Source organism: Clupea harengus, chromosome 26 (assembly GCF_900700415.2).
Source record: "Clupea harengus chromosome 26, Ch_v2.0.2, whole genome shotgun sequence".
Lineage (NCBI taxonomy): Eukaryota > Metazoa > Chordata > Actinopteri > Clupeiformes > Clupeidae > Clupea > Clupea harengus.
In genome coordinates, this window is record NC_045177.1 from 7,217,739 (window position 1) to 7,242,065 (window position 24,327).

Consider the following 24,327-nt stretch of genomic DNA (forward strand, 5'->3'; position numbering starts at 1 on the left):
ACTGTCGTGGGCTTAATTTTAGTATACTACAAAGGTATGTAACCATAATGGCAGTTTAAACATAGGTGTCATATCTGAGTGTAGCGATGTGATATGATCTGGGAGTGTGTCATACCAGCAGGAGAGTAGTTTAAGAAACATTTTTAGTAACGAGGTCTCGGCATAGCTTTTCAGCCATGCACCTTAAAGGAACGGTCGAGTAACCAATCAAAACACCGGTGGTGTATCACATGTACATAAACAGGACGACGACATAAAGGCGTAAGAACCAGGAAGTGGCATTAAGGATGCAATGGATAGTTTTATTTTAGCTAGTAGTAGCTATTTTAGTAAACACTAAGCGGTGTCGAAAAATAATATGAGACAGCTTGGATATAATCTACGAAGAAATGCCACTATTCTCACAGAATCGGAAAATTGACCGCGTGAGCACAACAGCAGAGTTATTCAGCAAGCATTCACACTTGCAGGTACAATCATTAGCTCGCTGACGTTTGTGAAGCTAACGTTACAAAAGAAGTTGGTTTAATTGTTAGATAAGGTTCATAGGGATAGCTCTACGTCAGTTATTTTGGTCTTTACAAAGATTGTGTATGTATATATTCTCGGGGTACATAACTGTTAAATTACTATATTGTACCTAAAGCTGTGTTGTAATCCTGCAGGAGAACGCTCGAGTGTTCCGTAGTGAGAAACCGGCTACTATTGACCCGAAGTGCCTGTTATATGTGCAGCAGCGGGAGTTTGCAGCCACAACTCCATTAGACAGTGAGTTATGCAACCATGTTCCAAGAATGTTTGCGTTGAATCCAGTTCATCAAAGACAGGCAGGTGCGATGAACAGTGTGTGTGTGTGTGTCCACAGAATCTGTCACCTTCATTGGGTCTGCGGATGCAACTACCTGTCACTTAGTTCTGTTGCGACACACAGGTAAGAAACGACATGGAAACAATAACTTGCACCTTACAATATAACGCTGACGGAGACATTTGTAATCTGCGTGTTTGTTTTAATATACAGGGAGTGGAGCAGCATGCCTGGCCCACTGTGATGGGTCCAGAACGTGGTCTGAGGTCCCCCTCATAGTGAAGGCTGTCACCTCCTTAACCGGTGCTGTGAAGGATGGCAGGTATTCTACCCAGGCTCTACTGTTTGGAGAACTAGCATTAATTGTCTCTAAACAATGGCAGAGGCTGCAATAAGACTATTTACTAGACACCAACCAAAACTGTATTCTACAGACTGAAAGTAGATTTTTTTTCTCAAGATGGCCTCCAGTGGCGTATGCATGTCCCTGACATTGTGTTATCTCTCTATTGTTTTAGATTTGAGCTTCACCTAGTTGGGGGATTTGATGATGAATCACAAACGTCCCATAAACTCAGCCTTAATCTTTTGGGTGCGTCACCTCTGCTTCTAGCAGTCCTTTGATTTTAAAATAACAAGCCAGATTTACTCCTGTCACTTCTGAGTGTGTGTATAATACGTGTGTGTATATGTGAATTTTATTCTTTATCATAGCGGCCTTTCAGAAACAGCAGGAGGAGATACACCTAGAGACATGTTGCATCACAGGTTAGCAGTCTTTCTGCACATTACATTGACCTTCATGTCTTGGTTGTCTCTGGTTCTTAGTCAGTTTCACGTTGCATCTCTTACAGAAATGAATGATGAGGTTGTGGAGGGGGTTCATCGGCCCGTGGTGTATGGAATAGGTATGGCTCTACTCTTCTACCATGAATGTTCAAATGAAAATGCCAAGCTCGATGCAGGGTCTTGTTGAAATGCCACTACGCAAAACCGCTTCAGCATTATGCTTATTAGAGAAGATTAAGAAATGCTATTGTTATTTGTGCAAAGTCCAAGGCCTCAAAAGTAGGTGTAAATGATCTGGCTAAGAAGACGTGGAATGGGAAGGTAGTTAGTTTCTGTAATCCACAGATAATCACGGAAATTTCAGCCAGCACTCCGCACAAGGATAAACAGGAGTTCCACCTGAGTATTGTGCTGAAAAATGAATTACCACCTCCAGCATTAATTCCCTTCCCTCCTCTGTCCAGTGTTCTTGAAATACTCCCTTTGTTTGTCAAAACCAGAAATGTATAAGTAGACAAAACATTTAAGTCATGCTGTGAAGTTTAGTGTTTGCCCTGCGTATTGCAGTCCAGTTTCCCCATGGACTGTATATCTCACCGTGCATCTGGTTCTTTCTGCAGGAGTGAATGTAAAAACAGGGGAAGTGTTCCCAGCCTCTTTCCCAACCCGAGGACCAGCAGAGGACCTGCGCTCCGCACGCACCTTCACTGGGGGACAGGTAATCAAGCACCATACGCCACAGCGCCAGGACTGTAAACACAAGCAGCACCATACACCACAGCACCAGGACTGTAACCACAAGACAAAGATGGCTGACCACTCCTGTCTTGCTGTATCATTACTTGGGTCTTTGGCTTGTTTTGCTTTTTGCATCGTAAGGGTATGTATAGAGGGAAACCAGTTGGTTTTGAATTAAATGTTGTGGTTTTCAGATGGCTGAGATCTATGACTCAAGCAAAGAGCAAGTGGAAATAGGCTCATGCAAATGGTCACCCAACAAAGACATTGCCTTCTGGTTGGCGCAGGATGACGATACCATCTTACAGGTAGGAAGAAGAAGAAGAAGAAGTAGTTTCTCACTGAAACCAACTCCGGTATCTTTGTGGTGTTCATTTTCTTTTTGTATGTGTCAACACCATTACACAACCAGTCCACATGACTCCACATCATAGCAATGTTAACAGACCAGCTAGAAATGGTCCCTTTAATTATTTGTATTTTTAACTCCTTAAACTCCTTCACCTCCTTGATGAAAGTAATTAAACACAAGGGGGTTTGGTTGCGGTATTACCTTATTACCACAACCCATAATGTGGCATTCTTCAAATACCGCAGTAAGGACATTTGTCTACTGCTGCATCCCTTCAAATCATAGCTGACTAGATTCCCAGCAACGGTATTTTAAGTGGAGTATACCTGCCCCTTAAGTGGGAATGGCAGTTCATTAAAGATTATTGTCTTGAATCTGACAGTTGCAGATTTCATATGTGAAAGAAGCCATTTTAGACAGTTGTTGTCTATGTGGCATTGATCATTATTTTCCTCTACATGCACATTGAAAAGTTACGGTCTTCGTTCTTCTGTCTTGCCAGTACCTGTCTACATCCCCGATGGCTGAGCCTCCACACTTCGTGCAGCACATCAAGTCCACTATCCAGTTCCTCCTGGACCACCCCACCGCAGACAGCCTCTTCCCCGGGGGCCAGCCCCAGATCTTCAAGCGTACGGCACAGGGAGGGTGGGACCGCACCCCTCCTCCTCCTCCGCAGCAGTAGGAGTGTGTCGCCCCCTTTGGAGGAACTATGGAATTCTTATTCACTCCTTAATCCATGGAAATCACTGTGACGCCACCCCCCCCCCCCCCCATACCCCCCCAAACGCCTCAGTGGGGACTTCTGATTGGACTTATTGTGTTCGAATGGACAAGCATGGGTCTTTTGAACATGTTCTATTGGATGCATTTCTAAGCTGACCTTTGCTCTGAAAGAGTGTGCCCCCTTGGACCATAATGTGCCCAGAAAGGGGCTTCATTTAAAACTGTCAGGAAGGTGACTAGAATGACCATGCATAATTCTTCCCTGAGCTCCCGTTTAAAGCTAGTGAAAAGATGGCAAGATTCATGTTTTTCAAAATGGGGTTTAAAAAGAATATGGATCAGAGGATCTTCCTACAAAAACAAACGGATAGATCAGGAACAATAGAGACATATAATTTGTCTTGATGTTCAGGCCCTCTAGAATGTCCAATTCTGGGCTTTTGTCATGTATGTTACACCTACTTGGGCCTTAAGACCAACCAGCATTCTAAATGGAAGTGCTTTGTGTCGACTATATTGATTCAATTACACCATTTCTGTGAGCCTGAATACAGGAGGACCTGTAAATTATAAATCACCAGATATACCAGATTCTAAATAGAGAATCCTGGGCATTATGCACCATTAAGTTCATCTGACCTTTATCGGAGGCTAATTATGAGCAACACATTATGTGAACTTTAACAGAGAAACATTTTGAGTCTTTGTGCAACATTTCATTTATTACTGCTGTATAGGGGTGTCCAATCCAGCATGGTAATGCAAGCTGTACATGAGTTCTGTACAATAATTGGATTTCATTTTTTGACTCAGAGACCAGTGCTGAACACTGATGCATGGTTGAAAGTTTTAAGTGTCTCAGTTAAATTCCTGAACTATTTTCACATACAATATAGTGTAGCCAACCAGAAAGAAACTCAAACTCCTTGATTATTTTCATCTTCAAATGCCTACAAATGAAGAAAAAAATACATTTAAAGTAAGACCGTTCAGATTTACTAAAGAATACCTGGATCAGTTCATCTAGATGTGTCTGTAGTAAATCAATACAACTGAGAATCTGTGTTGGTGGTCTGTGTTGGTCCGTGTTTTCTCCATTTACATTTACACGTCTAACTCTCTTCTCTGTAGTGACTCTCATTCACTGCTGATTCAAAGCCAAATGTCTGACGCTGAGTAACTAGTTTGACCAGTTGTATCGCCGCAGGTCTCAGCAGAGGTAACTAAACTGTCACACCCACTTTAGATGCCTCGAACTAAACATATTTACACGAGAGGTTTTGAGTGTTTTTGAAACTTGTTTGTGGCAGCATTACATTAATTTATGAAATTAATTTAATATAATTGTATTTCATTTGAATGAGAAGTTCCTTTACTTTTTGATATAAAAGGAATTGTACACAACATTTGTAATATTCTCACTTGTTACATTCAGAGCTACAACTGCTACAGTGAAACATGATTATGATTGTGTTTTGATATTGTCACTGAAAAATGTGTCAGTTTTGCTTTTGCATATGAAGAGGGTACGAGTTAAAGTCTTTGGGTTAAAGCAGGTGCAAGGAATGTGTGGCAGTCATAGTAACCCATTGATACAGAAAAACTGGCCCTCACCAACATGGTTAAAATCTATCATGACATTCGGAGTAAATTATAGTACAGATACATACTGAAAACAATGACCATATAAAATACAAGCCTAGGGTTAGAAACCTGGATCAGAATTAACTTCTGCATGTCCCTTTAAGAAATGAAAGGAACCCAGACACCTTTATTCAGCCGCCATCTTATAATTTACAGGTAATTGAAGTACGTATCGGAACTGCAACTTCAAGGTAAATTGTCTAATGTTTTTCTTTTCGTTGGAAATGGCAATTTTTAGTCCCGTTCCTAGTTTTAATGGTAATGGTTCTAAATTCCTGTTCTTGGAGATCCTTCTATGTATTGCTTCCCTATCTTCACTTGCTCTTGATGGCTTTGACCAACAATGTTTCTCAGCAGCCAAAGGAAAATGTTAAACATTCAACACCAGCAGTGCTATTATGTGTTGTATATCTGTTTTATTGTGTGCACTTTTATGTAAATGAATGATGAATTGGTTTACTGATTATATCTATCAGTTTTATCATTACTATCATTATCATTTTTAAGGTGAATTGATTTACTGGTAAAGCTATCCAGGCTTTTCACGTTCTTTTTTCTCTGTGTTAACACAGATTGCACATCGAAAGAAAATAAACTACTAGGAATTGTAGGCTTCTAAAATACTAAAAGCTTGCCAGTGCCATCACGTCATTGTTACCCTAGTGTAACCCTAGTAGGCCTACTGATACATTCCAGCGAAGCGACATTCTGTATCCAATTCATTTATGTTGAAGGCAGGCGATTGTGACTTAGTCAAGCAAGTTGGGCGAAGTGAGCCAAAAAAGTTTGGAGAAGTTTAATCCTATGCAAACAAGGAGCGAATTGCGCTAGCAGCGGCCAATCAGGTTGTTTGTTGTTGTCACAGTTGTTCAGAGCTGCCAACTCACACGGTTTCGCCGTGTAACACACGCTTTTGCATGTTTTCACACGCACTCACGCCACACAAACTACCCGAGGGTAGCTGGCGCTAAGGAGCACATCTGTAACCCTATTCGCTGCACAGACATCTTATTTACCCCAAGAAGTCCCGAAGTTAGCGACAGAAGAAGAGTTACAAAGAGAGACAAACGCGGTAGAAACTCGGGAAGAGAATACATCGCTGAAGAAAATCTTCATCTCCAAACTGAGCAGAGACTAGGTATGTCAATGACATGTGGTTCAATTAAGTACTCACTCTAATTAAGTACTCACTTTAAATCTTGAAAGAAATTATTCATTAGTGTTTGTGCGTGTGAACTTGATTTTGTGTGGTGAATGTAAACTCAGCTGTTATCTGCAGGGATCTAATACTAGTTTTGTAAATGTCTGTCATAGATGGTGAAATTCTAACACAAGCTATGTTCCAAATGTATGGTTCCAGCGGCTCTGCAAGGCCATGAGGAGCCTTGTGAAATTGCCTATAAAGAGAAGGCAACCCATTTGACAGGTTAGGGTTTGGCTATTTTTATGATCATACACTGTGATATTTGATAGATAAAATGTGATATTTAGCCTTGTACCTAGCCTTTTGCCACTTCATGAGTAGAAACCTAAGGTTTGTGGTAGTCCTTCCAACAGTGAGCTTCTGGTTGGATTTCAGTATGTTAAACCATTTATGTTAACCTGCTGTATCTGTACAGGGAAAACATTGGGTTCACAACCAGGGCTAAACTTAACAGATATCTTGATGAGGGTGATATCACACACCACGGCAGGTGGATTCATTCCATGAAGCGGTGTTGAGTTTTCTAACAAGTGCTGTGGGCTATGCACTTAAGAAGCTGCCAATACAAGAGCCACTGATCAAACACGCAGAATTTGTAGATGTGCGGCAGAGGGCTGAAAGTGGCATTGAAGATGTCCTGTACTTTGTTTGAAAGCTTCGGTTTTTTTCTTTAATTATTGTCTATCATCTTAGCTAAAATGCTTATGATGAGGTGTGTTCACTCCTAAACTGCACATGAATTATTCTTATATGGCTTTTCCTCAAATGCCAACAGCCTCCCTTCAGGACGAAACTGAGATGGAAAGCTTCTGGGCTGGAATGGCAACACGGAAACATAAGGTATAGCCTACATACCTTTTTTGTCTTTCTTTTTGGCAGGTGTGGCTTTGCTACATATGTTGCTTTTATTGATGCATGCATATATTGTGTCATACATAATGCAAACTATGCATGTTGTATCTGAACTTTGTTACAGTATACTTACAGTATTAATCAAAACAAAATATGGTATGTTTTTCCATTTTGTTCTTGGTTTATTTTCCATAGGTGACAGGAGCCAAAGAAGTCATCAAGGCCTCCAAGAAGGCCACAGGCCAGTACAACCTTGCCCACTGATCTTAGAAAATGACTAACCAGCTGCATCTGATACCTCATTTTTAGTTATTTTTGTCATGTGTTGATCCATTGTATTGCTTAAAAAGGCTACTGTTTAAGCACTTTTTTTGTTGCACTTTTTTGTTTGATGGAACGTGTGGTGGGAGGCTTTGAATAATGAAAAATTAAATATTTCTCCCTAACTAATCTTGTGTAATTTTTTGCTGAACATAAATCATTAAGTGCTCTTAAGAATACAATTATTAACAATCTAGGTTAGGTTTCAGTTAAGAATTAGTTGAATACCATTGTAATCAAAATGTCAATCAACCTACCTTGGTCAAATCTTAAACACAGGTCTATTAATTAGGCTATATTGTGGTACATAGACAGTCATTGAGGCACAACAATAGTTTTCTGGTTGAATGTTCAGCTCAAGTCTAGAAGGCCCTACAAGTCATGATCAGATGAACATGAATCAGAATAAATTCAGGTATTGCACATCTTTAGCATACCACCCAAAAATCCACTAGAATGTCTACTTAAACCAACATTTCCTGGGGGTGGACCTTCAGCTATGTCTGCTTCACAGAATGTAACCAATGTTGTCCATCTCCAGTAGGCCGCCCTATCAACGAGTTTGGGCCCTACAAACCACAAGAATGCAGGGCACAACATGGGTACAACGCCAAATTAATTCCAATCCCCTGATATTTGAGCCACCAACGTGTGTGGCTGCGTGCGCGGCAAAATTTTGGTCACCCCCGACAAAATCTCACTCCAAGGTTTTTTGAAAAGTTGGCAGCTCTGGTTGTTGTTGACAGTTTGACAATTGCTGGACTATGGCGTCATTCGGTCGTTTAATTTGCAAAAAAAATTAGTTTGTAGGGTCCTGTAAAGGGTTGTTGTTCCTGGTACATTAGATATGTAATCCTGTGTTCTGATATAAAGACAAGTGACTGGCTAGTCTACTAGCTGGCTAGCTTGCTAACTATCTTGCTAGTTTACAGCATTTCCACATGCCACGACACGCCCACTCAAAGCGAAGAGAGTGTTTCGCTAGCTGGCATGTTTCAGTATGGTTACAGTATAATCTATTTACTTCTGTCACATCATGTGTGTGATGCAATGTTGCATCATCTGTGTTGATACATTTCATAATCATGTTCTACAAATTCCTCCAAAATGATTGCCACAGTTGATAGAATAAACAAGGCTTAATAAAGGCACATCATACATTCAAGGGATAAATAGAGATGACTGCATTGTTTAACATCAGATTTGCTTCTTTCACAATAATCAAAATATTACTAAATTATGTTTTGCCATTCATTGCTTTCAGGTTTCAGGTGGATTTTTGAGTTCCTTGGACACTCCACTTCAGTCCCGTAGTCATGGCGACTGGAGGCTCTTCTACACAGGGTGTGTACAAGAAATAAAGTAAAACAAATGTTAATGGTTGGAACCAAGTAGGTTATTATATGTAATGCAGGTTATAATTATTGTATGAAGGTGTTTAGTTAACAAATAATATATGAGTACATTCCATTTTTATTCCAAATTCATATTTTTTTTAACAGATGACCAGAGGGTTCTGCTTTTGGGAAAGATAGGAGCTGGGAAGAGCTCCTTGGCCAACAGAATCCTGAGCCATGAGATTTTCAAGACAGAAGAAATAGGACTGTGTAGGAGGAAAGAGGGAGAACATGCTGGAAGGAAACTCACTGTGGTGGACACACCAAGCTGGGACAGGACGTCTGAATTTACACCTGACACGATCAAACAAGAGATCATACGAAGTGCCACCCTTTGCCTACCGGGACCTCATGCACTGCTCCTGGTACTTCCCATATCAAAGCACGACCAACCTCCCTCAGCAAAGGAGGTTAAATCAGCCTCTCATCATGTAGCACTGCTGTCCCACAGGGCCTGGAGACACACAATATTGCTGTTTGTCTGTAAGGATGAGATGGACACGTCTGTCATTGATCAGCAAGTGCAGGGTGCCAAGAAGCTCATTGACAAATGTGAAGGGAGGTACTTCATCCTCCACAATGACTCAGATGTAACGGCGCTACTGCAGAAGATAGAGGATATGGTGGAAGAGAATCGTGGAGATTTCTTGATACCCCAAGTCTACTATGAGGAATTTGAGAAGAGAATGCCAAGTGGGACTGCAGAGCAAACTGAGACGTATGAGAAGAGAGAGGAGGAGCTCAAGCAACACTACAGAAGAAAATGTGAGAAGATGGAACTGGATTTCAGAGAACAACTTGGGAAACTGGAGCAGGAAATAAATGACTATAAAACAGGGGGAACAATGAGGAGGAGTGCCAGCAAAGAATTATTACCTCCATGGAGTGAGTAAAAAGTATTTTCCCTAATTAGTGTATAGTGATGTAATGGATTTTTTGTGTCAATCCTGATTTAGATCTTCTTGAAGTCCATAGCCCTGATCTCACAGGAACACACATGTGTCTACATTTTCTGTCTGGGCATGAGGAGCCAGTATGAGGAAGTTTGAAATTGCATTGGAACAATTTGAATTTCTAAACCAATCTAATGCTAGCAAAACTTCAGATTGATTCTAATAATCACATGGATTTATACATTTGTTGGATGAATTAATGAATTGTGTAATTGTTTTAACCATTTCCCTTTCTTACAGTGGCTGAGACTAGCCAGGGTAGAACTGCAGTCGAGCGTCAGGATTCTGTTAAAGAGATGGTTGCAGAAAATGAAGCGATGCAGTCAATGAGGCGTGGTTATCTGGAAGAGGTCATGACAATTCTGAGATATTACTCAAAGCCATTTGGGGTCGTAATGATGGCCTTCATCGGGGCTCTTGTAGGGGCAATTGTTGGGGCAACTGATGGAGTACAAGGATCGGCTGTTGGTGCGATATCTGGAAGTACGATTGGTGTCTTGTTGGCCATATTATACATCAGAGCAACCAGGTTTGTGATGGGCAGTGGGAGAGTAGCTTTTTTCGTTGAAGGTGGAGACCAAACATCTGTACGGAGTGATTCATCTTGTTCTTCTAAATCAGCTGAAAAAAACGTAAAAAGCAGTAGGTCTAACTGCTAATGGATTTAACATTTCTGTATATAAAGTCAACAATAGAAGACTTTTAATATCTTCAAGTCATGCAAAAAGTGCTGAAAGTGCAATTAATCTGTACACTACAAAATCACTAGTCAGCCTTTTTTTCTGTGTTTTCCACCTAATTTGGAGTGCAAGCTTTTCATTCTCATCCTTCTACATCGCTGTTTGAGCCCTTGTACCTCCATTTTGTACTCAACTTGTTATAAGACGCAGATTTATTTAATATCAAATGGAAGAGCATATCCCAATATCCACCAGTTGACATAACATCGTTTATAAAACATATTACACTGTATTGACCCAAGGGCTGCTCAAGGTTTGTGTTTTTAAATCAATGTAATAGTGCCCCTACTGCAAACACCATATGATGTGAGGCAGTAGCAAACCAGCCTTTTAAAGGGAGCCTCAATAAGTGTTTTATTTGTCTATTTTCTATCTGTCAAGGAACACAATGTTACAGTATAAATCAAAACATGCTGCAGTTATCATCTGAAACTTATCAAGCTCATCAGTGTTTTGTTAAGTGGAAGTGACACATTTTTTACAAACTTTGAAGAACTCTACAAGCAGTGTAACATTTCAATTTCAAATTTCAATTTTATTTATATAGCGCCATAACAATACAATTGTCTCAAGGCGCTTTACGAAGCCCAGAGCCTGGACCCCCTTAGTGCAAGCACAATGGCAACAGGGGTAAGGAACAACTCCCTGTTAGTCAGGAAGGAACCTTAAGCAGAACCACGGCACATAAGGGGGGACCCATCTGCTTGAGGTTGGCCGGGTGGAGATAGGAAGGGGGGGGGGGGGATGGGGGAGGGTTGTGTGGCAGAAGGAGAAGGGAAACAACAAGTGTTGCACACAGCATGCATTTGGTAGATGTACATAATATTTATAGAGACATCCGGTGGTAAATACATGATACATACAAGACCAGTTTAGTGGGTATACACTGTGCTCATAGGGTTAGATCGGGTGGAGGGACTACAGCAGCGTCCCATAGCGAAGATAGTCTAGATAAGGAGAGAAAGAAAAAAAAAACAGAGTGAGTGGGTAGAGTTTGGCTGTCTATGCGTAGATGAGGAGTAGTGGGGGCGAGGAGCAATGTTTCCACATCGATCAGCAATTGGAACATGCTATAAGGGAGAGAGAACATTTTTGTTAGTAGACATCAATTTTGGAAACAGATAAGAAGAGACTTTTAGGTAGTACATTTCACAGTAGGCAATATGGCCATTTTATCAGTATTATTATAGGCATTAGCAATGTGATATGAAGAGAGAGAGAGAGAGATGGTACATGTGGAGATTTTAGTCATAAGCTCTGTAAGGGTGGCAGGGTGCACAACGGTGCCCAAATGGCTGGTGACAATCGCAACATGCGCCCTATGCTGTACCCGGGATCTGTCGCACTCCTTCATGGTACAACATACGCTGTCTGTTACCCAGTTTTATTGATTTTGGGTTTTTTGTATGTGTTCAGATATGTCTAGTTATGCTTGTTGGCTGGCTGGCCCAGCAGGTGATGGGTTTGTTGACGCAATTACTTTTGGCTATAGGCATGGACGGATTAAGAAACCACGGGCCCCTGGGCCTGGATATTTTGAAGGCCCCCCCCCCGCGGTCGAATTAGATACTTTGGCTATTGTATTGGGAAAGTAAACAGGTCAAAGTTTACTCTGTAACATCCACCTTCGGTGAGGTGTGCACTGCCCTGCTATTGTTTCTGACATTACACGTGACAGGGCAACAGCCGAGTGATTCTTTTCCAACTTGAAACGGATTAAGACCTACCTGAGGGGCAGCATGGGGCAGGAGAGGCTGAATGGGCTGGCTATCCTGTCCATTGAAAAATCAAATCATGCATCACCACTTTTATGTTTGAAAGGCGTCGTCCGGCAGGTGTAGCCTACTGTGCCTGCTTGTAGGTCTTGACTTTCAGATTCTGCGCCTAAACTAGCTATATCGTATCGTCTCATCACATGATCAAATAGAGACTTCACATTGGACAAGAAGATACATATTACCCAGCAATCATCATTGCATATCTGTATATGACAAAAATAACAAAGAAAATGAGAAATTATTAATTTAATTGAATAGTTTTTTAATAGTTTCTATAGTGTATGTAAGATAAGCATACAGTATAATTTTGTTATAGATTGCTACTGACGATTCCCCCTAAAAATTTGGAAAACCATGACAGAGACAGGTTTGCCATTTTGAGGGGATATATAGCATAAGGTATCCTGAGCATTCCCAAAAAGTTATGCTTGATCACTGTCGCATTTATCTAGCTTTTTCTAACACAGCACAGGTACACTCAATTTAAGCCATTAGCAAATGAATAAAATACACCTTTTTCAACCACAAATAAGAGATACATAACAGCGACTTCACGCAGAGGCTCTGGCCTAGGGGCCCCCTGAGCTCATGGGCCCCTGGGCCTGGGCCCGGTAGGCCCGTTCGTTAATCCATCCCTGGCTATAGGATGCACTAAAGAGGAATGTCTTTAGTCTCGATTTGAATATAGGTAGGGTGTCTGCATCTTGGATGGAGGCAGGGAGATTGTTCCAGAGGAGGGGGGCTCGGTAGCTAAAGGCTCTGCTTTCTATCGTGGTTTTTGATATTCTTGGAATTATGAGGAGGCCTGCACTCTGGGAACGGAGCGGCCTTGGAGGGCAATAGGGGACAACTAATTCCTTAAGGTAGTTTGGAGCCAGGTCGTTCAGGTCTTTGTATGTTAGCAGGAGTACTTTGAAATCAATTCTACTTTTGACAGGGAGCCAATGCAGAGAGGCAAGTACAGGTGAGATGTTTTCATATTGAATTTGTTCTCTTATTGTTAGAATGTTGTTATTGAAAAAGGTCATGAAATCATTACTGCTAAAGATTATAGGAACAGAATGTTCGATTGTATTGTGTTTTTTTGTTAGCCTAGAAATGGTGTTAAATAGGAACCTTGGGTTGTTTTTATTATTATCAATCAATGAAGAATACTATGCCGATTTTGCCTCAGAAAGTAGCCTACTCGTTTATAGCGTATAAGACTATCCTTCCATGCCAGGTGGAATACCTCAAGTTTGGTGGAGTACCATTTTTTCTAGTTTTCGTGTGGTTTGTTTAATTGCACAAGTCTGATCAGTGTACCATGGGGCCAGTCTTTTCAGTTTTCTTATTCTCTTTTTTAGTGGCGCAACAGCGTCAAGTCCAGGGTTGAGTGGAGCGCATGTATGACGCCATCCGTTAGTAGGTCAATATGAGGTGGGAGTGTGCGTACCGTACGCCATTTACTTTGCCAGGGGTAGGAGCTGTGGCAAGAGCGACTGGTAGTTTTGATATGAATTCTGCTGTAGTCCTGTCGGATAGACAACGGCTGTAGAAGTGGGTTAGTTCCGTTGTTGGACGGAGTTCTAATTTCATTTTGAATGTAATTAGGTGGTGATCTGAAAGGCCAGTATCTTGGGGTAGAACTATAGGGCGGTCAATTTCTAAGCCATGTGTTAATACAAGGTCAATGGTGTGGTTATGGTAGTGAGTTAGTGTGTTTACATGTTGGGAGAACCTGATAGAGTCTATTAGTGATTTGAATGCAATTGTAAGGCTTTTTTTTTTCATTAACCATGTGGATATTAAAATCTCCCACTATGAGGATTTTATCAGCGTTTACAACCAAGGCGGATAGGAAGTCGGAACATTTGGATACAAATTCAGTGTAGGCTAGGGGTCTGGTGGTCTATATAGTGTCACAAGAGTGACCGGGTGAGTGGCTTTTGGGTTTGGATGCATAAGATGAAGTACGAGGACTTCAAATGGTGCAAATTTAAATGTAGGTCTTGGGGAGATACATAGGTTAGCGAGGGAAATTGTAGCTACTCCACCTCCACGTCCTGTGCTGCGGGGGATATGGCAGTTAACATCATAGATATACAGTATATAAAGGCCTTTATATATATATCTGTGGTTAACATGACTTGGAGGGGTGGACTCATTTAAGGCTAGGAATTCATCTGGTTTTAGCCAGGTTTCAGTTAGGAAAAGTATTTGAATGTTGTTGTCCGTTATCAGCTCATTTATAAGTGCACCTTTTGATGTTAGGGGCCGAATGTTAATAAGGCCCAGTTTTAGGATTGTACAAGTTTCATTGTGTGCTGATAAAGTTTGTATCGTTATTAGATTTTCCTGATTAATACTTGCTCTAGCTCCGGGTATACAGTTCACTGTTTGTGACGGGGTTGCAAGTTTAATATGTCTCAGGGTGGAGTCACCAATTACGAGAACTTTATCATCAGCATCGGTGATATTAATGGGGGAGAAACGGTTTGAAATTGAGATGGGATGTGAGTGTGAGTGTGATACGGACATTGATTGAACCTTTTTAAAGGGAGCCTCAGTAAGTGTGTTTTTTTTCTATTTACTATCTGTCAATGAATACTGCCATGTTACAGTATGAAGCAAAACATGCTGCAGTAATGATCTGAAACTTATCAAGCCTATAGTGTTTTGTTAAGTGGAAGTGACATATTTTTTACAAACTTTGAAGATGCACAGTAATATTTATCTTTCTAAGTGTTACATTATCATAATTGTATTTGAAATTGTTGTACAATTATTGTAATTATATAATTCCAGATGTATATTATTCTTTACCAATAAAGACTGCTTACTACACTTTTAATTTCTATGATGTTTGAAATGACTCATGTCTTTGCCAGACTTTTGCCTAATTCCTCAATTTTCCCTGAGATAGTGTCTCATGCCAAATCAACAGTGGATTTTTATAATACTTCCCTCATCACCATTTTCTGTTTTACAAAATATACCTACACATACATGTATTTTTTCAATCAGTATTGTCATTGTCCAATATACCAACACTTAAATATGCACTAAATATGTCACACTTATAATGTAGGATATTTCTTGGGACTAAGATATTTATTTGTCTACTAACATTTTAAATAAATAAATTAAAAACTAAGTATTCTAAAGTATTCAACCCCTATAAATTAACAGTTGGTACAGAACTCCTCTGCTGCATTAGCAGCCTGTGTCTTCTGAATTGAGTCAGTTCCAGCTCTACACATTGTTCTCCTGTGTTTCAACCCATTCTTTTTAGCAGAATTTATAAAGAACATCTAGGTTGATGGATTGGCGGTCCTGGACTGTAGTGCCACAGATTCTCAGTAGGATTCTGATCAGGGCTTTGACTTGAAGGTGTAGAGTAGGTGGTGTTGGTATATGTGTATGTAATGTGTCTTGATTTTCAAGCTCTCAAGAATGTCCAATTCTGGGCTTTTGTCATGTATGTTACACCTACTTGGGCCTTAAGACCAACCAGCATTCTAAATGGAAGTGCTTTGTGTCGACTATATTGATTCACTTACACCATTTCTGAGAGCTTGAATACAGGAGGACCTGTAAATGATAAATCACCAGATATACCAGATTCTAAATAGAGAATCCTGGGCATTATGCACCATTAAGTTCATCCGACCTTTATCGGAGACAAACGATAAGCAACACATTATGTATACTTTAACAGAGAAACATTTTGAGTGTTTGTGCAACAGTTGATGTATTACTGCTGTATAGGGGTGTCCAATCCATGAGGGCAGCATGGTAATGCAAGCAGCTGTACATGAATTCTGTACAATAACTGGATTTCATTTTGTTGACTCAGAGACCAGTGCTGAACACTGATGCATGGTTGAACATTTTAAGTGTTTCTCCTGTTAAAATCCTGAACTATTTTCACATACAATATAGTGTAGCCAATCAGAAAGAAACTCAAACTCCTTGATTATTTTCATTTTCAAATGCCTACAAATTAAAAATAAATACATTTAAAGTAAGACCGTTCAGATTTACTAAAGAATACCTGGATCAGTTCATCTAGATGTGTCTGTAGTAAATCAATACAACTGAGAATCTGTGTTGGTGGTCTGTGTTGGTCCGTGTCTTTTCCATTTACATTTACATGTCTAACTCTCTTCTCTATAGTGACTCTCATTCACTGCTGATTCAAAGCCAAATGTCTGACGCTGTGTAACTAGTTTGACCATTTTTATCAGTGCGTGTTTCAGCAGAGGTAACTAAACTGCCACACCCACTTTAGGTTCTCTGAACAGTGCAACACCAGTGTAGGTTTTGAATGGTTTTTTTAAACTTACTTGTGTCAGCATTTCATTCATTTATGAAAATAATTCAAGGTAATTTTATTTCATTTGGATGAGAAGTTCCTTAATTTTCTTATATAAAAGTAATTGTTCACAACATTTGTAATGTTCTCACTTGTTACATACATAGTTTTCACATGCTCAGAGCTAACACTGCTACAGTGAAACATGATTATGATTGTGTTTTGATATCGTCACTGACACAGTGGGGAGGTGTCATAGTAACACATTAACAGAAAAACAATGGCTATCAACAATATAGAACAAAGTTCAAGTAAGATCTGCACCCAGCACCCATTTTATGTTTGACAGGAAACAGGCATCCACTCGTGGCCACTGCCTCTATAACCCTATTTTCTGTGAACTGAAGGCAAGTTATTTTTAACTGCCCTGTATAGGCTATTGCTGTTACATTTCTTTCTATATCAGTTGATTTAAATACAATACACTGTGTAGTGTTTTTAAATTCAAGTTACTAGTTTATATGTGCAGCATACACCACTGCACTTTGTTCTCAACAGGAGATATCTTATGACTTTTGATAGTTTTTACCGTTCCCTTAGGAATATTATATCTGGAGCTTTAGTTCATTTGTATGTGACATTCTACCGATGTGGTCAAAGGAATTATAGCAGTACCTCAGATAAGAGCTCAAAACCTTTTAATATTTTCATTTGTTGTATAAATTACCACTTGCCCTAGCAGAGCATCTGATTATGATAATATCATAGTACTGAAAACAATGACCATATCAAATACAAATCCAGGGTAAAGGTTAGGCACGGGGATCAGGCTAAACTGCTGCATGTCAGGCGACCTGTCACACTTACTCAGCAGCCATTTTATGATTTACAGGAAATCGACGTACGTACCGAACTGCAACTTCAAAGTAAGTTGTTTGTATTAATCTTTTTTTTTCCCTTTGCAAGTTGCAAATGGCAAGTTCCTAGTCCTGTCCCTATAGTTGTAATGGTAATGTTTGCTAATTCCAGTTCTTGGAGATCCTTCTATGTATTGCTTCCTTATCTTCACTTGCTCTTGATAGCTTTGACCAAGAATGAGAAGCATTGCCCAATAATGTTTCTCAGCAGACAAAGGTAAATGTTAAACATTCAACACAAGCAGTGCTATTATGTGTTGTGTATCTGTTTTATGGTGTGCACTTTCATGCAAATGAATGATGAATTGGTACTTACTGATTATATTTAATCATTATTATCACTATCAGTTTTATCATTATTATCATCATCATTTTAAGGTGAATTGATTTACTGGTAAACCTATCCAGGCTTTTCACGTTCTTTTTTCTCTGTGTTAACACACAGACTGCACATTGAAAGAAAAGAAACTACTAAGAAGTCCTAAGAGCATTGCCGCTGCCATAAAGTGGGTGTTAGCCTCAAGGCTAAATAAAGGCACATCATACATTCATAGACTGTAACATCTGGTTTCAAAACAGTGAATGATGATGATCAACAAATAAATAGTGGTGGCTAGATGTCATAATAAACAAAAATGTACTAAATTATGTTTTGCCCTTCATTGCTTTCAGGTTTCAGGTGGATTATTGAGTTCCTTGGACACTCCACCTCAGTCCCGTAGTCATGGCGACTGGAGGCTCTTCTACACAGGGTGTGTATAAAAAAGAAATAAAATATAACAAATGTTCATGGCCGGAACCAAATAGGTTATTTTATGTAATGTAGGTTCTAATTATTTTATGAAGGTGTTTAGTTTACAAATAATATATTAATTCATTTCCATACATTTTCCAAATGAATATTTTTTAACAGATGACCAGAGGGTTGTGCTTTTGGGAAAGATAGGAGCTGGGAAGAGCTCCTTGGCCAACAGAATCCTGGGCCGTGAGATTTTCAAGACAGACGAAATAGGACTCTGTATGAGGAGACAGGGAGAACATGCTGGAAGGAAACTCACTGTGGTGGACACACCAGGCTGGGACAGGGTGTCTGTGCAACGTACACCTGAAAGGATCAAACAAGAGATCATACGAAGTGCCACCCTTTGCCTACCGGGACCTCATGCACTGCTCCTGGTACTTCCCATATCAATGCATGACCAAATTCCCTCAGCAAATGAGATTAAATCAGCCTCTCATCATGTAGCACTGCTGTCCCACAGGGCCTGGAGACACACAATAGTTCTGTTTGTCTGTAAGGATGAGATGGACACGTCTGCCATTGATCAGCAAGTGCAGGGTGCCAAGAAGCTCATTGACAAATGTGAAGGGAGGTACTTCATCCTCCACAATGACTCAGATGTAACGGCGCTACTGCAGAAGATCGAGGATATGGTGGAAGAGAATTGTGGAGATTTCTTGATACCCCAAGTCTCCTATGAGGAATCTGAGAAGAGAATGCAGAGGATTGCAAATCAAATTGGGATGCATGAGAAGAGAGTGGAGGAGCTCGAGCAGCTGTACAGAGGAAAATGTGAGAAGATGGAACTGGATTTCAGAGAACAACTTGGGAAACTGGAGCAGGAGATAAATGACTATAAATCAGGGGGAACAATGAAGAGGAGGAGCAGCAGTGAATTCTTACCTCCAAACAGTGAGTGAAATGTCTTTTCTCTAAATAGTCAATAGTGATGTAATAGATTTTGTGTCGATCCTGATTGAGATCTTCTTGAAGTCCATAGCATGGGCCCTGATCTCACAGGAACAGACATGTGTATACATTTTATGTCTGGGCATGAGGACCCAGTATGAGGAAGTTTAGCTGAACTTGCATTGGAACAATTGTTCATTTGGAACAATTTAAATTTCTAAACCAATGTAATGCTTGCAAAACGTCAGTGTGATTCCAATCATCCACATGGATTCAACTATTTGTTGGATGAATTAATGATGAACCATTTCTCTTTCTTACAGTGGCTGAGACTAGCCAGGGTGGAGCTGCAGTCCAGCATCAGGATTCTGTTAAAGAGATGGTTGCAGAAAATGAGGCGATCCACACAATGAGGCGTGATGAGGTCATGCCAATTCTGAGATATTACTCAAAGCGATTTGGAGTCGTAATGATGGGCTTCATCGGAGCTCTTGTAGGGTCAATTGTGGGGGCAACTGATGGAGTACAAGGATCGGCTGTTGGTGTGATATCTGGAAGTACGATTGGCGTCTTGTTGGCCATATTATACATCAGAGCAACCAGGTTTGGGTTGGGCGGTGGGAGAGTACCTTTTTTCGTTGAAGGTGGAAACCAAACATCTATACGGAGTGATTCATCTTGTTCTTCTAAATCAGCTGAAAAATGTAAAAAGCAGTAGGTCTAACTGCTAATGGACTGAACATTTCCATATATAAAGTCAACAATAGAAGACTTTTAATATCTTCAGGTCATGCAAAAAGTGCTGAAAGTGCAATTAATCTGTACATTACAAACGTCCACTAGTCAGCCTTTTTTTCTGTGTTTTTCACCTAATTTGGAGTGCAAGCTCTAAATTCTGATCCTTCTCCATCTCTTTCGTCTCCATTTTGTACTCAGCCTGTTATAAGACGCAGATTTATTTAATGTCAAATGAAAGAGCATATCCCAATATCCACCAGTTGACATAACATCGTTTATAAAACAGATTACACTGTATTGACCCAAGGGCTACTCAAGGTTGTTGTTTTTAAAGCAATGTAATAGTGCCCCTACTGCAAACACCATATGATGTGAGGCAGTAGCAAACCAGCCTTTTAAAGGGAGCCTCAATAAGTGTTTTATTTTTCTATTTGTTTTGATTCATACTTTTATGAGAAGAACTGTACAAGCAGTGTAACATGCACTGTAATATTCATCATGCTTTATGTGTTACATAATCATAATTGTATTGTAATTGTTGTACAATTATTGTAATTATATAATTCCAGATCACATATCAATGAAGACTGCATACTACACTTTACATTTCTATGATGTTTGAATTTACTCTCATGTCCTTGCCAGGCTTTTGCTTAATTCCTGTGCTTAATGCCAAATCAACAGTGGATTTGGAGGGTGGGTTTTTATAATACAACCCCAAATCAGAAAAAGTCGGGACTGTATGGAAAATGCAAATAAATAAAAGAAACCAGTGATTTATAAATTTACCTTGACTTGTATAAGTATGAACTCAAGATATTTCATGTTTTGTCTGGTCAACTTCATTTGATTTATAAACATACATCCATTCCTGCCATTCATGCCTGCAACACATTCCAAAAAAAGTTGGGACGGGGGCAATTATGGGGTAGTAATGAGGTATAATAATTAAATAATGATGTGATTTGAAACAAGTAATGTCAACAGGTCATTGTAATCATGATTTGGTACAAAAGCAGCATCCAGGAAAGGCCTTTAGGAGCAAAGATTGGCAGAGGATCGCCAGTTTGCCAACAAATTTGTGAGCAAAAAATTGAAATGTTTAAAAACAATGTTTCTCAAAGAAAGATAGTAAGGGATTTGGATTTGGATTTCACCCTCCACGGTGCATAACATTATTAAAAGATTCAAGGAATCTAGAGGAGTTTCAGTGCATAAAGGGCATGGGCGCAAAGCTAAGCTGAATAACCGTGATCTCCAATCCCTAAGACGGCACTGCATCAAGAACCGTCATAAGCGATATAACCACATGGCACAGGATTACTTTGGCAAACCTTTGTCAAGCACTACAATACGTAGTTACATCCACAAAAGCCTGTTCAGACTTTACTGTGCCAAAGTATTAACTATGTTAACCGTGTCCAGAATTGCCGTCGACTTCTCTGGGCTCGGAGGCATCTGGAATGGACCATCACACAGTGGAAACATCAGGTCAGACGAATCAGTATTTCATTTTTTTTTTTTTTTAAGAAATGGACGCCGTGTGCTACGGATCAAAGAAGAAAAGGTACCATCCAGACTGTTAGCAACAAGTCCAAAAGTCAGGGTCTGTCATGGTATGGGGTTGTGTCAGTGCCTTGGCAAAGGTAACTTACACTTCTGTGATGGCACCATTAAAGCTGAAAAGTACGAGATTTTGGAGCAACATATGAGCTGCCTTCAAGACGACATCCTTTCCAGGGAAGCCCATGCATATTTCAACAAGACAATGCAAAACCACATTCTGCACACATTTCAAAGGCATAGCTGAGGAAGAAGGGTGTGCAGGTGCTGGACTGGCCTGCCTGCAGTCCTGACTTGTCCCCAATATGTGTGGCGCATTTTGAAACGAAGACCACATACCGTTGCACACCTTAAGACTTGTTTGCAGGAAGAATGTGACAAAGTTACACCTGAAACGCTTCCTCACTTGGTGTCTTCAGTCCCTAAATGTCTTTTAAGTGTTGTGAAAAGGAATGGCAACATTTCAAAGTGATAAATGCTTTACTGTCCCAACTTTTTTGTGTTTATTTTGAAAAAACAATACAATTCATGAGGTAAAACATTAAATAATGTGCTTTTGTATTATTTTCAATGTAATACAGGTCAAAGATAATTTACAAATCACTTTTTCTGATTTGGGGTTGTAATTCACTCATCATGATGATGTAGGATATTTCTTAGGCTAAAATAGTTATTTGTATGCCAAAATGTAAGTATTCTAGAGTATTTAATCCCTGTATATATTAATAGTTGGTCAGTTCCAGCTTTGCACATTGTTCTGTTATGTTTTAACCCCAATTTTTTTGTAGAATTTATATAGAACATCTGGGTTGATGGGATGGCGGTCCTGGACTGTAGTGCCACAGATTCTGAGTAGGATTCTGATCAGGGCTTTGACTGAGCCATTCTAGAATGTTCGCTTTACTCTCTTTGAGACATTTAAGTGTTGCTTTAGCCTTGTGTTGCCCTACCTGTAGGTAATCTCTGTAGGTAAACAGACTGCAACAGGCTTTCTTTAGCCTGGATGCCAGACGAATTTAGCCACGCCCACACATTTTTTGGTCGGGAAGTTCGGTCTGGTGTCGCTCCGTTGGGGAGAAATTATCTCCTCACAAAAATCTGTGAGGAGATAGATAGACCAATGAAATTGTCAGGGCGGGCTTTATACGATGATGGACAGATGATCAACCCTAACGTAATCAACCACGTCACCAAAGAGCTTTTGGGGTGAATTCGTTTTCAACAAACATGGCTGCCGTTGGAGAGCTGAAATGTGGAAATTCGAGTCTGTTTTAGAAGACATTGACAGCACATTCATTTTGAAAGAGGAACAGAGAAACGCGATCAAGGCATTTGTCGATCGAAAAGATGTTTTTGCCGTCCTTCCTACGGGATCCGGTAAAAGTTTAATGTATCAGCTGGCCCCATGGTCTACGTTATGGTCATACTACGTTGCTCTGATTGGTTCTAGATATATCCAATTGAGCGAAGAGGCATTTTTTCCCCTGGTTCGGTTGAAACACGCCCCATAATCACAGTCCAACGGAGCGGTATCAGACTCATATTCTGACTAGAATTATGAGTATGACATCGTCAGGCTAGGCTTTCTTGTGATACTGTGTCAATTTTATTTCCATTCATCCTCCCTTCACTTCCTGCCAGGCCCGGGGTGGGTAATCGGGAGAGTTCCCGGTGGGCCGCTTCACTTCTGGGCCGGTCGAGAATTTTATTTTTTTAAATTTGTCACGTTAGTCTATCTTCTCTTAAAGTAGGCTACACACGTTCCGCATTCTGACACCGCAGCCTCTGCATGGTTTGTACCATGCAAGGAAGCTCTCCCCTCCCAAATAGAGTTGGTTGGGTCCACAGCCCGTCTTTCCCAAAAAGTTTTCACCGATAGCTGGCCCGGCCCTACCGCAACAATAGGGAGGATGGATGGGAGGAAGAGGCCAGGAGGGCCTGAAAAAGCCAGGTTGAAAAAAAGAAAGGCATTGGAGCGGGATGCTGCCAAATGTGCCAAGCTTACCGATTTATTTTCAAGAGGACAAACACAAGTGGCAACTGGTAAAGAAAGACATAGCCCTAATGATTAGCAATTCGGCTAACCTTGTAGCGTTGGTTAATATCGTTGTAGCGTTGTCAACCTATTCGCAAGCAAAATATTAAATTTAATTAAAATATTAGCCTTTTAATATCACCCAACATATGGCGATCCATATACTTTGCAAATATTATGCAAATATTGATAATATTATTTTTTCTTTGTAGCTTCTGAGCAGCAGATATAATAAGCCAGTCTCCTGCTGAAAATGATGAGCCCGAAATTTGCAATGAGGAGGCCATGACTACAGGGACAGGTAGAGAGGATAACAGAGTAAACAATATGAATTAAAGTTATTTAATGTAAGAAAGAGCAGTACATCATATAAGTTTCTGTTGACTTTGTCCATCACACAGGTTGCATGTGAGAGAAGCTTCTCAACCTTAAAATGTGTGAAGAATAGGCTACGAAGCTCATTGAGTCAGGACAACTTGGAGGCTTTCATGTTAATGTGCACAGAGAAGGAAATCCTCATGTCTATAAGCAACGACACAGTTATAGATAAAGTGGCTGAAACCAGTGCACTGCTTAGGCGGTTAGGCTGTATATGCTGTTGGTGCTATTCGCAATGTAACTGTATACTGTACTGTGAGTTGAACTGTAAACATTAGTTCAATATGCCTTTTTGTTGAAGAGTGGGATACGTTTCAAATGCTTTATTTATATATTTCTGCTTTTGTTAATTTATCAACCTATCCTTGTGGAATAGTGGAATATTTTTTGTTAACTTATCATCTTAA

General features: G+C 40.1%; 3 protein-coding genes across 7 annotated transcripts in view; all 3 read left to right on the top strand.

The window, feature by feature from the left end:
* Positions 1 to 157: 157 nt before the first annotated feature.
* ntan1 (N-terminal asparagine amidase) lies at positions 158 to 4,472 on the top strand. The gene is made up of 10 exons (XM_012842266.3): positions 158 to 470; positions 666 to 768; positions 866 to 931; positions 1,022 to 1,130; positions 1,327 to 1,400; positions 1,523 to 1,576; positions 1,663 to 1,716; positions 2,218 to 2,315; positions 2,530 to 2,643; positions 3,190 to 4,472. The coding sequence occupies exons 1-10, from the start codon at positions 390 to 392 to the stop codon at positions 3,370 to 3,372; spliced, it is 936 nt and encodes a 311-aa protein (XP_012697720.2). The 5' UTR covers positions 158 to 389; the 3' UTR covers positions 3,373 to 4,472.
* Positions 4,473 to 9,310: 4,838 nt separating this feature from the next.
* On the top strand, positions 9,311 to 11,109 carry LOC116219739. The gene is made up of 2 exons (XM_031563496.2): positions 9,311 to 9,716; positions 10,025 to 11,109. The coding sequence occupies exons 1-2, from the start codon at positions 9,326 to 9,328 to the stop codon at positions 10,441 to 10,443; spliced, it is 810 nt and encodes a 269-aa protein (XP_031419356.1). The 5' UTR covers positions 9,311 to 9,325; the 3' UTR covers positions 10,444 to 11,109.
* Positions 11,110 to 17,489: 6,380 nt separating this feature from the next.
* The window catches only part of LOC105910275 (GTPase IMAP family member 4-like), a 42,336-nt gene continuing 35,498 nt past the window's right edge, over positions 17,490 to 24,327 (top strand). Inside the window, exons 1-6 of one of the 5 annotated variants that reach the window (XM_031563894.1) lie at positions 17,501 to 17,525; positions 17,682 to 17,733; positions 17,962 to 18,022; positions 18,189 to 18,268; positions 18,430 to 19,209; positions 19,530 to 20,111. In XM_031563894.1, coding sequence (XP_031419754.1) covers positions 18,241 to 18,268; positions 18,430 to 19,209; positions 19,530 to 19,924 — 1,203 coding nt within the window. In that variant the 5' untranslated portion in view covers positions 17,501 to 17,525; positions 17,682 to 17,733; positions 17,962 to 18,022; positions 18,189 to 18,240 and the 3' untranslated portion in view covers positions 19,925 to 20,111. Of the gene's footprint in view, positions 17,526 to 17,681; positions 17,734 to 17,961; positions 18,023 to 18,188; positions 18,269 to 18,429; positions 19,210 to 19,529; positions 20,112 to 24,327 lie in introns of those variants that run through there. The other 4 variants (XM_031563891.1, XM_031563892.1, XM_031563893.1 and 1 more) reach the window with 4 other exon arrangements.